Consider the following 13432-nt stretch of genomic DNA (forward strand, 5'->3'; position numbering starts at 1 on the left):
AGTGACAGTGAAGGAACGACAATATAGTTCAAAGTCAGGATGGTGTGTGGCTTGGAGGGGAACTTGCAGGTGGCGTTCCCATGCATCTGCTTCCCTTGTCCTTCTAGGTGGTAGAGGTCACGGGTTTGGAAGGTGCTGTCTAAGGAGCCTAGGTGCGCTGCTGCAGTGCATCTTGTAGATGGTACACACTGCTGCCAATGTGCATCAGTGGCAAAGGGAGTAAAGTTTTGTGGATGGGGTGCCAATCAAGCGGGCTGCTTTGTTCTGGATGGTGTCAAGCTTCTAGAGTGTTGTTAGAGCTGCACACACTCCTGACTTCTGCCTTGTAGATGGTGGACAGGCTTTGGGGAGTCAGGTAGTGAGTTACGCGCCACAGGATTCCTAGCCTCTGACCTGCTCTTGTAGCCACGGTATTTATATGGCTACTCCAGTTCAGTTTCTGGTCAATGGTAACCCGCAGTTGTTAATAGTGGGGGATTGAGCGATCATAATGCCATTGAATGTCAAGGGAAGATGGTTAGATTCTCTCTTGTTGGAGATGGTCATTGCCTGGCACTTGTGTAGTGCGAATGTTACTTGCCACTTATCAGCCCAAGCCTGGATATTGTCCAGGTCTTGCTGCATTTCTATACGGACTGCTTCAGTATCTGAGGAGTCGCGAATGGTGCTGAACATTGTGCAATCATCAGCGAACATCCCCACTTCCGACCTTATGATTGAAGGAAGGTCATTGATGAAGCAGCTGAAGATGGTTGGGCTTAGGAGACTATCCTGAGGAACTTCTGCAGTGATGTCCTGCAGCTGAGATGATTGACCTCCAACAACCATAACCATCTTCCTTTGCTCCAGCTAGCAGAGTGTTTTTCCCGATTACCATTGACTTCAGTTTTGCTAGGGCTCCTTGATGCCATACTCGGTCAAATGCTGTCTTGATATCCAGGGCAGTCACTTTTACCTCACCTCTAGAGTTCAGCTCTTTTGTCCATGTTTGAACCACGGTAGTAATCAGGTCAGGAGCTGGCGGAACCAAAACTGAGCAACACTGAGTACGTTATTGCTAAGCAGGCACTGCTTGATAGCACTGTAAATGTCACCTTCCATCACTTTACTGATGATTGACAGTAGACTGATGGGGCGGTAATTGGCCGCGTTGAACCTGTCCTGCTTTTTGTGTACAGGACATACCAGGGCAATTTTCCACATTGCAGGGTAGATGCCAGTGTTGTAGCTGTACTGCAACAACTTGGCTAGGGGCATGGCAAGTTGATTATGATTAGAGATACAGCACTGAAACAGGCCCTTCGGCCCACCAAGTCTGTGCCGAACATCAACCACCCATTTATACTAATCCTACACTAATCCCATATTCCTACCAAACATCCCCACCTGTCCCTATATTTCCCTACCACCTACCTATACTAGTGACAATTTATAATGGCCAATTTACCTATCAACCTGCAAGTCTTTTGGCTTGTGGGAGGAAACCGGAGCACCCGGAGAAAACCCACGCAGACACAGGGAGAACTTGCAAACTCCACACAGGCAGTACCCGGAATCGAACCCGGGTCCCTGGAGCTGTGAGGCTGCGGTGCTAACCACTGCGCCACTGTGCCGCCCCTGTTCTGGAGCACAGGTCTTCAGTACTATTGTTGGAATGTTGTCAGGGCCCAAAGCCTTTGCAGTATTCAGTGCCTTCAGTCGTTTTATGATATCATGTGGAGTGAATCGAATTGGCTGAAGAATGGCATCTGTGATGCTGGGGACTTCAGGAGGAGGCAGAGATGGATCATCAACTCGGCACTTCTGGCTGAATATTGTTGCAAATGCTTCAGCCATATCTTTTGCACTGATGTGCTGGGCTTCCCCATCATTGAGGATGGGGATATTTGTGGAGCCACTTCCTCCAGTTAGTTGTCCACCACCATTCACGACTGGATGTGGCAGGACAGCAGAGCTTAGATCTGATCCGTTGGTTATGGGATTGCTTAGCTCTGTCTATTGCATGCTACTTACGCTGTCTGGCACGCAAGTAGTCCTGGGTTGTAGCTTCACCAGGTTGATACCTCATTTTGAGGTATGCCTGGTGCTGCTCCTGGCATGCCCTCCTGCACTCTTTTTTGAACCAGGGTTGGTCCCCCAACTTGATGGTAATGGTCGAGTGGGGGATATGCCGGGCCATGAGGTTACAGATTGTGTTTGAGTACAATTTTGCACAGAGCCTCATGGATGCCCAGGTTTGCATTGCTAGATCTGTTCGAAATCTATCCCATCTAGCACGGTGGTAGTGGCACACAACACGATGAAGGGTTTCCTCAATGCAAAGACAGGACTTTGTCTGCACAAGGACTGTGCGGTGGTCACTCCTACCAATACTGTCATGGACAGATACATCTGTGCCAGATTGGTGAGGACGAGGTCAAGTATACTTTTCCCTCTTGTTGATTCCCTCACTACCTGCCGCAGACCCAGTCTAGCAGCTATGTCCTTTAGGACTCGGCCAGCTGTCAGTAGTGGTGCTACCGAGCCACTCTTGGTGATGGACATTGAAATTCCCCATCACAGTACATTCTGCGCCCTTACTACCCTCAGTGCTTCCTACAAGTGCTGTTCAACATGGAAGGGTACTGATTCATCAGCTGATGGGGGGAGGGGGGGGCAGTAGGTGGTAATCAGTAGGAGGTTTCCTTGTCCATATCAGACCTGATGCCATGAGACTTCATGGGGTCCAGAGTCGATGTTGAGGACTCCCAGGGCAACTCCCTCCCGACTGTATACCACTGTGCCACCACCTCTGCTGGGTCTGTCCTGCCAGTGGAACAGGACATAGCCAGGGATGGTGATGGTGGACTCTGGGACATTGTCTGTAAGGTATGATTTGATGAGTATGACTATGTCAGACTGTTGTTTGACTAGGCTGTGGGACAGCTCTCCCAACTTTGGCATAAGCCCCCAGATGTTCATAAGGAAGACTTTGCAGGGTTGACAGCTGGGTTCGCAGTTGTCGTTTCCACTGCACCAAGTTAAGCTGGCCCATGATTTTGGTGAATGAAACTGGGTTTAACTTCTTATTTCTTTTCTTTCTTTTGGGCCTCCTTATCTCGAGAGACAATGGATTTGCGCCATAACAAAGTTAAAGAAGCCAATATCTCACAGATAAAAATACTTCATTATCACATCATCCTAATGCATACACCCATTGTACAGGGAATATTCAAAGTGGCATTCACAAACCCACATTTATTTCCACAACTGCTCCATCAGCTCTCGAGATGAAGAGGATGTGCGTAAATCCACAGCTTTCAAAACATTCAGCTTTGCCTGTGTGCAGATTGCTGAGACTGAGCCTAAAAACGATCTCGACCCCACCCCACTTCGAGTTGTTTTGATTTAACTTTTCCTTATGAAGTCTAACATGGAATTATTGAAATTGTTCTCCACGTGGATAAAGTTAAGCAGTATCAGGGGTAATGTAGCAGTGTACATACAGGATCCAAACTAAGCTGTTGTGCAGATCTGGGTCCACAGACTCCATGTCGTCCAGTGTGATCGACTTTCCCAGCAGCTGCTTATAGAAGGGAAGAGTGAAGCCCCCATCGATGTAGTGTCCATGAAACACTGCCATCCCCATAATCCGACCAACAAAATGGAAATAAGACAAGTGCTCCTAGTTTGAAGGAAAGTGAAAAGAAAACAGTTATATGCTATTCATCAATAATTTGTCCTCAGTTAAAATTTTGTTGAGATTTTTAATTGCTAATAAATTATATCAAAAAAGAATAAAGTTATGTCTTAATCACTTTCTTTGGCAATTTAACTGTTTAAAAATGAAGTGCTGGCTTCAGAGTTCGTATTAAGAATGTAGGTAGGCCTTTGCCCCATCCTATTTTCCAAGAAGCATCTGTCCCATTGCATTACTTCCTACACTAAGCTCCATTCTCAGATTTCAACAAGAATCTTTCATTTACAAAGTACTTTTTTCCCACTCAAAAAGCCATCTGTACATTCTAACTATTTAATAAGGCTCAGTTCGAAATGCAAAAGAAATAACTTTGCAGATGTTGCAAGGCACAAAACATGTTCATACTTTAGAAACTAAAAGACATTTAAAAGTCAAAGATTAAAGAACAATTCTTGTCTCTCTGCAGACCTCTCTACTCTCATTTTAAAAAATTATTGCAGTGTAAAATACAAAAATATAAATTTAATTTTAAAGGTTAAAATGGTGTTATCCTGGTTGAGGTGACGACTTAAAATGCTATCCAAAGCCTACGACATTAAAAACTCTGGCAATGTGACCTTTAGATGTGAAGGATGAGGCCCAGACATACTACCTTTATCAATGTTGCCAACTTTTCTTTCTGCAAATGTCTAATGTAAATGACAAGGATTATTTGGTGCCGTTGGAACTGAAATTCAAAGCATAAAAACAGCCTATTTTTTCTCTGGGGTTGCAAGTGGAAATCTCAAAGGGCTAGTATCACAAACAGCTACCATGAATCTTGTGGGTTTAATCCGTAAATCGAAGACCAGCACATCGGTTAAGTAATTCAATATCTTTCAATACATGAACTTACTGGGAAACTCCATTCAATTTTGGGCAAAATACCTCAAGCCGAATGCAGCATTAAGGGGTTTTGAAAACTGAACTGGTACCAAGTTCGAGGAAGGTTTAAAGTAAACTTTCATAACTAATGAAAATTGTTCAATTAACTGATTTCATATCAGTTCAAAAATGTGCTCACTACCCCCCACTGTGTTTTTAAAAACATTTCCCTCTTTTTTAGGTTCCCTGTCATTCCCGAGCCAACCTCAGTGGAGAAGCTCGAGCAAATTTGCATCCTATCAGTGGTCCACTAGGTTGACCCATACAAATTTTGGTTTAAACTGTTGCTCACTCATATGCACATACAAATCTGTTCTTGTTCGATGCAGATTTTTTTGATTGAATGTAGTCTCTTATTACCCCATATTTCCTAAAACAACTCATTTTTTTTATATGCTACTCTACATGTGTGATATGGGATTATAATAACCAACCATGGAAAAAGAAACATTAGCTTTATTAACCAGCTACCGCAATAAAATGAGAATTACTCTCAGCGTGCACCAATATAAAGATATACTTTCAAGCATGCATAGTTCTCCTCCAACTTCGGGGCTTAGATTTTAGGCTGGCTATAAAAATATAATTCAACAAATGAACAGTTAAGATGAACAGAAACTTCAATTTTTAAAACTCAAGATTATAAATTAACCATTCAGATACAGTAAAGAGTTACAACTATATGCTGCACCACTTCAATTTTAGTACTGTAAACTTACCCAAAATATAGTAACTTACATGAACTCACTCAAATCAGAATGTCATTTTGCAAGGTGCACAATGACACCAATCTCTGTTCAGGTTAGAATTGAAATACCAAAGCAAAAGGGATAGGACTGCTTTAAAAGAAAGAGTGGGTGAAAAGGTGGGGGAAGACAAAGTGGGAGGGAGAAGGAAAAAGACAAAGCAAAAAAGAGAGGCAAGCACACAGACAAAAGAGACACACATTAAGAAAAATGAAAGAGAAAAGAAAACTTTTATTTAGAGTATCTCAACTACAGGCATTGAATTACTTCTGAAATGAAGTCATTGCTTTCTTTATAGATTATATAAAATGAGACATCTGCATATTTTTAAACCCTATATCATTGGTGGTATATGCTTCGGAGGCCATAGGAGAGCAGGTATTTTACACTACATCCCCTTTTCAGCAACCTATGGATTGACACTGCTGCTTATAATTCCACATTCATGTCATCACCAGAGAGGGGATGCTGCAGAAAATGTGATCACAACCTGCTTCCACTTGCATTACTGAATGTGAAATATACAGGGACCAAGGGAAAAATGAGAGAAAAGCATATGGACATTTCCACTGTACAACAATCAGGATTAAAACAGCAATAGTTTAAATTTGATTAGTACCAGATCTCCTGTCACATTGCTCAGGGCGCGACACTGTTTCGTAATGACATTAAGAGGTAAATTAAGTGCCAGCTGTGGCCAAGCCCTAACGCCAGTGCGGTAGGTAGTGAGGGACTTCTGCATTGTCGGAGGTGCCATCTTTCAGATGATCCTATTTGCCTTCGCAGATAAACTGTAAAAGATCGCACAGCACTATTTTGAGGAAGAACAAATGAGTTCGCCCCTGTGCCCTGGTCAATATTTATCCCTCAACCAACATCACTAAAAAACAGATCATTTATTTCATTGCTGTTTGTTTAACCTTGCTGTATATACAAATTGACTGCCATATTTTCTACATTAAAACAGTGACCATACTTCAAAAGTACTTCATTGGCTGTAAAGCACTCAGATGTCCTGTGGTCATGAAAGGCACTATATAAATGCAAGTCTTTCTTTCCTCACACTGTATTATTCTGCTGCTATGACAGACCTGCGTTTAAAGAGGCATGTTGCTACAAGATCAGAATCTAACCACTTCAACTAAACAGCCAGAGAACATAACATAGGAAATAGGAGCAGGAGTAGACCATAGGGGCCCTTCGAGCCTGCTCTGCCATTCATTAGGATCATGGCTGATCTTCTGCCTAAACTCTAATTTCCTGCCTGCTTCCCATATCCTCCGAGATCTGTCTATCTCAGCCTTGAATATATTCAATGATGGAGCATCCACAACCCTCCAAAGATTCACAACCCTGATTGAAGAAGTTTCTCCTCATCTAATGATCAACCCCTTATCCTGAGACTACGCCTCCATGTTCTAGATTCCCCAGCCAGGGGAAACCTCTTGGACTCTACCCTGTCAAGCTCCTTCAGAGTTTAATAAGAGCTTAACTACTGTTTGGCGAGAGATGGTTGCTGATTGGAAGGTGCCTATAAAGGTACTGAATTGGGGGAAAGCGGATCTCAATATGATAAAACAGGATCTGGCCAAAGTTGACTGGCAGCAGCTACTTCTACATCAGACCAGTGGGAGTCATTCAAAAAGGAAATAGTGAGTGTTCAGGGCCAACATGTTCCCGTAAAGGTGAAGGGTAGGACCAACAAGTCCAGGGAACCCTGGATGTTAAGGGATATAACGGATTGGATAAGGAAAAAGGCGGCTTATGGCAGATTCAGAGCGCTGAAAACAGTGGAGGCCCTAGAGGATTGTAAGAGGTGTACAGGGGTACTTAAAAAAAAGTAATTAGGAGAGCAAAGAGGGGGCACGAAAAAACACTGGCAGGCAAGAGAAAGGAAAATCCCAAGGCATTTTATATATGAAGGGCAAAGGGATAACCAGGGAAAGAGTAGGGGCCATTAGGCACCAAAGTGGCAATGTGTGGGTGGAGCCGGAGGACGTAGGTGAGGTTTTAAATGATTACTTTTCACCTGTGTTCAGTATGGAGAAGGACGATGTAGGGGTAGAGATCAGGGAGGGGGATTGTGATATATTTGAACAAATTAGCATTGAAAGAGGAGGTACTAGCAGTTTTAGTGGGCTTAAAAGTGAATAAATCCCCGGCCCAGGCTGTTATGTGCGGCAAGGGAAGTGATAGGAGGGGCTCTAACCCAAATTTTCAAATCCTCTCTGGCCATAGGAGAGGTGCCAGAGGACTGGCGGACAGTGAATGTGGTACCATTATTCAAGAAAGTTAGCAGGAACAACCAGGTAATTACAACCAGTGAGTCTAACATCAGTGGTAGGGAAACTATTGGAAAACATTCTGAGGGACAGGATTAATGTCCATTTGGAGAGGCAGGGATTAATCAAGGATAGTCAGCATGGCTTTGTCAGGGGGAGATCGTGTCCAACAAACTTGATTGAATTTTCCGAGGAGCTAACTAGATGCATAGATTAGGGTAAAGCAGTTGATGTAGTTTACATGGACTTCAGTAAGACTTTTGATAAGGTTCCGCATAGGAGATTGGTTAAGAAGGTAAGAGCCCATGGGATCCAGGGCAATTTGGATCCAAAATTGGCTTAGTGGCAGGAGACAGAGGGTGATGAGGGTTGTTTTTGTGATTGGAAGCCTGTGACCAGTGGTGTACCGCAGCGATCGGTGCTGGGACCCTTGCTGTTTGTAGTGTACATTAATGATTTAGACGTGAATATAAGAGATATGATCAGTAAGTTCACAGACAACACAAAAATTGGTGTCATAAATAGTGCTGAGGATAGGAAGACAATATAAATGGGCTGGTAAAGATGGGTGGAGCAGTGGCAAATGGAATATAATCCTGAGAAGTGTGTGGTGATGCATTTTGGGAGGACTAACAAGGCAAGGGAACATACAATGGATGGTAGGATCCCAGGAAGCACAGAGGGCCAGAGGGACCTTGGTGTACTTGTCCATAGATCACTGAAGGCAGCAGCACAAGTAGATAAGGTGGTTAGGAAGGCATTTGGGATACTGCCTTTCTTAGCCGAGGCACAGAATATGAGAGCAGGGAAGTCATGATGGAGCTGTATAAAACGCTAGTTAGGCCACAGCTGGAGTACTGTGTACAGTTCTGGTCACTACACTATAGGAAGGATTTGATTGCACTGGAAAGGGTGCAGAGGAGATTCATCAGGGTGCTGTCTGGACTGGAGCATTTCAGCTATGAAGATAAGACTGGATAGACTAGGTTTGTTTTCCTTAGAGCAGAGAAGGCTGAGGGGGGACCTGATTGAGGTGTATAAAATTATGAGGGGCATAGATAGGAAGAAACTTTTCCCCTTCGTGGAAGGGTCAGTAACCAGGGGGCATAGATTTAAGGTAAGGGGCAGGAGGTTTAGAGGGGATGAGGAAAAATATTTTCACCCAGAGGGTGGCTGGAATCTGGAACACACTGCCTGAAGGGGTGGTAGAGGCAGGAACCCTCACAACATTTAAGTAGTATTTAGATGAGCACTTGAAACGCCACAGCATACAAGGCTACGTGCCAAGTGCTGGAAAATGGGATTAGAATAGATAGGTGCTTGACGGCTGGCATGGACTCGATGGGCCAAAGGGCCTGTTTCTGTGCTCTATTAACTATGACCATAAATTTCAAACTGCACATCAGAACAAAACAGCATGAAATAATTACCTTTATTTCATTTTCTATCCTTTTGATACTTTGAAATGTGACAATACTCTCTCGAACTTCCTGTACAGGTAGATTTCTACTGCTGGTATAAACTGTTATGCAAGTGCTTCTATTTTTAAAAATATTTTTTGAGGATTTGTGTGTTAGAATTATGGACATTGGTTTATTTGGGAAAACTGAAAAGACTCCATGGATTTTTTTTGTTACAAGGGTCACAGAGCTCTTGTTTGAAAACAACCTTTACTGGAAATCACATGCCTTAAGCTCAATAAACCACAGAAACCTCGGTGACTCAGGGGAGATGTTTACAGAGAAGTGACATGTCAAGATTTATGGAGGGAGGAATCGGTTTCGCTTCTGAGATATAGCTTTGAATTTCTAGTTGGGGTGTGGACTCTGTTGAAAAGCCGTTGGAGATCAACCTGCCAATGGAGAAACACCCAGTTCATCTTTCCTGCACCTCTCTAAGAGATCCGGAGAAATCCAATGTGTCAGATCCCCTTTCTCTACCTCTTTGAAAAACCTGCGAATCCAGAGTGGGATAACTGAAACCCCTGATGCCACATTTCTCCTGGAAAGCCTACCAGACTATTACTTGACATCTCTAAAACGAACTACTCCAGAAAAGATCCCAGTGATCTGTCTCTGTATACCCGAATGTCAGACCAAAAGGGACAACTGACATCCTACTATATCCTCTCCTTTTTCTTCAAGAATTAACAAGTATTTGGCCAAAGTCTTAATTTTTTTTAGTTTTTTTTGTTTCGTAAAAGAGCTCTGCAGAGAAAATCTCTATTTTTCAGTTAACTGGTGTGTGTGTGTTTGTGTGTGTGGGTGGGTGGGTATTTAAAAAGGGAGTTTTCATATTTCAATCTGTGTGTTGATGCTTTTCTTTGTTACTGAATACGTCTTGTTTTATAATAAACTGACGGTTTTGTTGTTTTCTGAAGAAACTTGGTTGGTGTTTTTTATTCAGAGATAAAGAGTATATGATTAACTGTATTAGTAACGGGGTAAACATTTAAATATATGTTGTGAAATGTGGACAAGTGGAACTAGAAAAGACAGTGCACTTCTCCCAGCTTGGTCATAACATATAATTGGGGGCCCGTCAGGGATAACCCAAAGTCGACGACATGCAATTGTAAGTGGGGTAATAATAATTGAAAAGCAGAAAAGGAAAAAACAGGTTTCTTGTGCATTAAAGTTTACATTAGAACTATAGAAAAATTACAGCGCAGGAGGCCATTCAGCCCAACGTGTCCGCACCAACCGAAAAAACTAGCCGCCCAATCTAATCCCACTTTCCAGCACCTGGTCCATGGCCTTGCCGGCTACAGCACTTCAGGTGCATGTCCAGGTACCTTTTGAAAGAATTGAGGGTTTCTGTCTCCACCACCATTTCTGGCAGTGAATTCCAGACATCCACCACCTCTGGGTGAAAAAGCTTTTCTTCATGTTCTCTCTAATCCTTCGACCAATCACCTTAAATCTGTGCCCCCTGGTAATTCACCTCTCCACTAGGGGAAACAAGTCCTTCCTATCTACTCTATGTAGGCCCCTCATAATTTTGGTACACCTATTATGGGAATGGATTTGTCAGTTGCTATGACCTTTCTGGAGAAGGAGGACTTATCCCCGAGTGATTTGAGAAACTTAATCAAGGTTAGGCGAATAGCATTGGCAACAAAATTGGGGTTAGAGTTAAAACCAGGAACTAAGAAAGCAGACATAATTGAAGTAATAGCCAGCAGTTGCAATTGGAAGAAAAAAGTGATCCAGATGGTAGTTCAGTTGAATTAGCTAGGATTCTGTTATAATTGCAAATGAAAAATCTTGAGTTTGAACAGGATAAGGAATTGACAATAAAAAAAAACTTGAACTACAATTTCAAAGGGAGCAAGCAGAGCGGCAAGAAAGAGAAAGAGAACAAGGGAAGAAAGGGAATTCAAATTAAAAAAGCTGGAACTAAGACAAAAGTGTGGCCATGACTCCAGGGAAAATTTTGGTGAGGAAAGAACTGATTCCAGCCCAGAACCCAGTGGAGAGCTGTTTAAAATTGTGCAAGCCCTCCTGAAGTTTGAGAAAAGGGACACAGAGGCATTTTTCATTTCTTTTGAAAAGATAGCCAGACAGATGAAGTGTCCGAAGGATGGCGGGATGCTGCTCATGCAAAGCAGGTTGATGGGCAGAGCTCATGAAGTTTATGCCATGCTTTCTGAGGAAGTTTCTGCAGATTATGAGATGGCAAAAATGGCTATTCTCGCTGCTTTTATGTTAGTCCCTGAAGCATACGGACAGAAATTTTGGAACCTCCGGAGGCAGCCTGGGTAGACTTATACAGAATTTGAGAGGGTAAAGCAAATTAATTTTGATCATGGATGCGGTCACTAAAGGTAGAGGCCACGTAGGGAACTAATTCTCCTGGAAGAATTTAAAAATTCACTCCCTCCCTTAGTAAGAACCATGTAGAGAACCAAAAGGTTTCAACAGCCAGACAGACAGCTGAGATTGCTGATGATTACGAGCTTGTTTACAAGCCTTTGTCTGTCACCCCCACAAACCCAAGAAGGATAGAAGGTGGGAGGGTGAAAGGAAGGCAAGTAGCCGGGGGCAGGAAGGGATAGCTGGGAAGACCCTGGGATCTCCTTCTCAAACCAGAAAGGAAGATGCTGAGGGTGGAACTGAGGTCCGCAACCCAAATGTTACCATGACCACAAGGTGGGACACTTTTGTGCAGAATGCTGGAAATTGTGGGGTAAACCTACGGGACTTACTGGGGTACACAAGGCCAATGTAGAGAAAGGGGCCCTGACCGAGAGTACAACAGATCAGGCTGTAGCTCTGACTGCAGCTGTAAGGCCAAGTACAAAGACCGGTGTGAGTGCGGGGGACATGAACAAAATACCCGAGTGTTATAGGGAATTCTTTTCAAAAGGAAAAAATAACTCCTTATCACTCAAGTGAGGCAGGTAGGAATACAGGAGCCACCTGGGGAAAGGCATAGCATTTCCACCAGAGAGCACGGTGAATGCCAAGGTTTTTGTGAATGGCATAAAAACAAGAAATGCTGGAAATACTCAGCAGGTCTGGCAGCATCTGTGGAGACAGAAGCAGAGTTAACATTTCAGGTCAGTGACCCTTCATCAGAACTGGAATGGTGTTTAGCGAATGGTGCTGGCGGTGAGTATATACCTGTACCTTTGTATCTGGTGTACCTAGAGTGTGACCTAATGTCTGGAATGGTAACTGTAGGAGTTGTCCATCGTTTACCTGTAGACAGTTGACCTACTCCTGGGGAATGATTTGGCCTGAGCGAAGGTAGTAGCTTCTCCAGTCGTCACAGAAAGACCACGTGAAGTCAAAGAGACAGAACAATTGCAGGAAAAGGTTCCAGCAATTCTTCCTTCATGTGTAGTGGTCCGAGCAATGGCTCCGAACAAGTTCCACTGTCGGAGGTAAAATTGGCACCACAGACAGATAGCTGAATACCTGAAACTTTCTTTGGGGATTTGGATAATCCAAAGGAAATGTTTAATAAGTCTTCTCTGATCAAGGCTCAGCACGCTGATCCAGAGTTACATAAAGTGGCACAAGCGGCTCTAACTGAAGCTGAGGCAAAGGGAGTTCCGGAAGGCTGGTATATTAAAAATGGGATTCTGATGAGGAATTGGTGACCTCCTCACAGACCTGCGGATGAAGATCTGGTTGTTCACCAGATAGTGGTACCGCCCAAGTATGGTCAGCAAACACTGAGGATAGCCCATGAAATTCCTATGGCGGGACGTGTGGGAATCCAGAAGACCCAATCATGTATAACAAAGCCTACCAGACTACTTCTCAACATCTCCAGAACGAACTGCTCCAGAAAATATCCCAGTGATCAGTCTCCATATATCTGGATGCCAGACCAAAAGGGACAACTGACATCCTTCCACATCTCTTTTCTCTTGAAGAATTAACAAGTATTTGGCCAAAGTATTCCTTTTTTTTTGTAAAAGAGCTCTGCAGAGAAAATCTCTACTTTTCAGTTAACCGGTGTGTGTGTGTGCACATGCGTGTGTGGTGTATTTAAAAGGGAATTTTCATATTTCAATCTGTGTGTTGATGCTTTGCTTCGTTTCTGGATAAGTCTTATTGGATAGTTTTGTTGTTTATTGAAGAATTTAACTGAGGATAAAGAGTAGAGTATATGATTGACCGTATATGGTCGAAAACGAGACTCCCGAATGGTATGTTGCCTCCCAGGTGCACGGGTCAGGGATGTCTCTGATTGGCTGCAGAACATTCTGAAGGGGGAGGGTGAACAGCCAGTTGTCGTTGTGCACATAGGCACCAATGATATAGGTAAAAAACGGGATGAGGTCCTAC

The 13432-nt window shown here is 43.4% G+C and overlaps 1 protein-coding gene across 1 annotated transcript in view; it reads right to left on the bottom strand.

Annotated features, from left to right (window-relative positions):
• smurf2 (SMAD specific E3 ubiquitin protein ligase 2) overlaps positions 1–13432 on the bottom strand; it is a 323106-nt gene that overhangs the window by 12385 nt on the left and 297289 nt on the right. The window contains exon 15 of the mRNA XM_068058473.1: positions 3486–3664. Within this exon, the coding sequence (XP_067914574.1) occupies positions 3486–3664 (179 nt within the window). The remainder of the gene's footprint in view (positions 1–3485; positions 3665–13432) is intronic.

This window comes from Heterodontus francisci, chromosome 26 (assembly GCF_036365525.1).
Source record: "Heterodontus francisci isolate sHetFra1 chromosome 26, sHetFra1.hap1, whole genome shotgun sequence".
Classification (NCBI taxonomy): Eukaryota; Metazoa; Chordata; class Chondrichthyes; order Heterodontiformes; family Heterodontidae; genus Heterodontus; species Heterodontus francisci.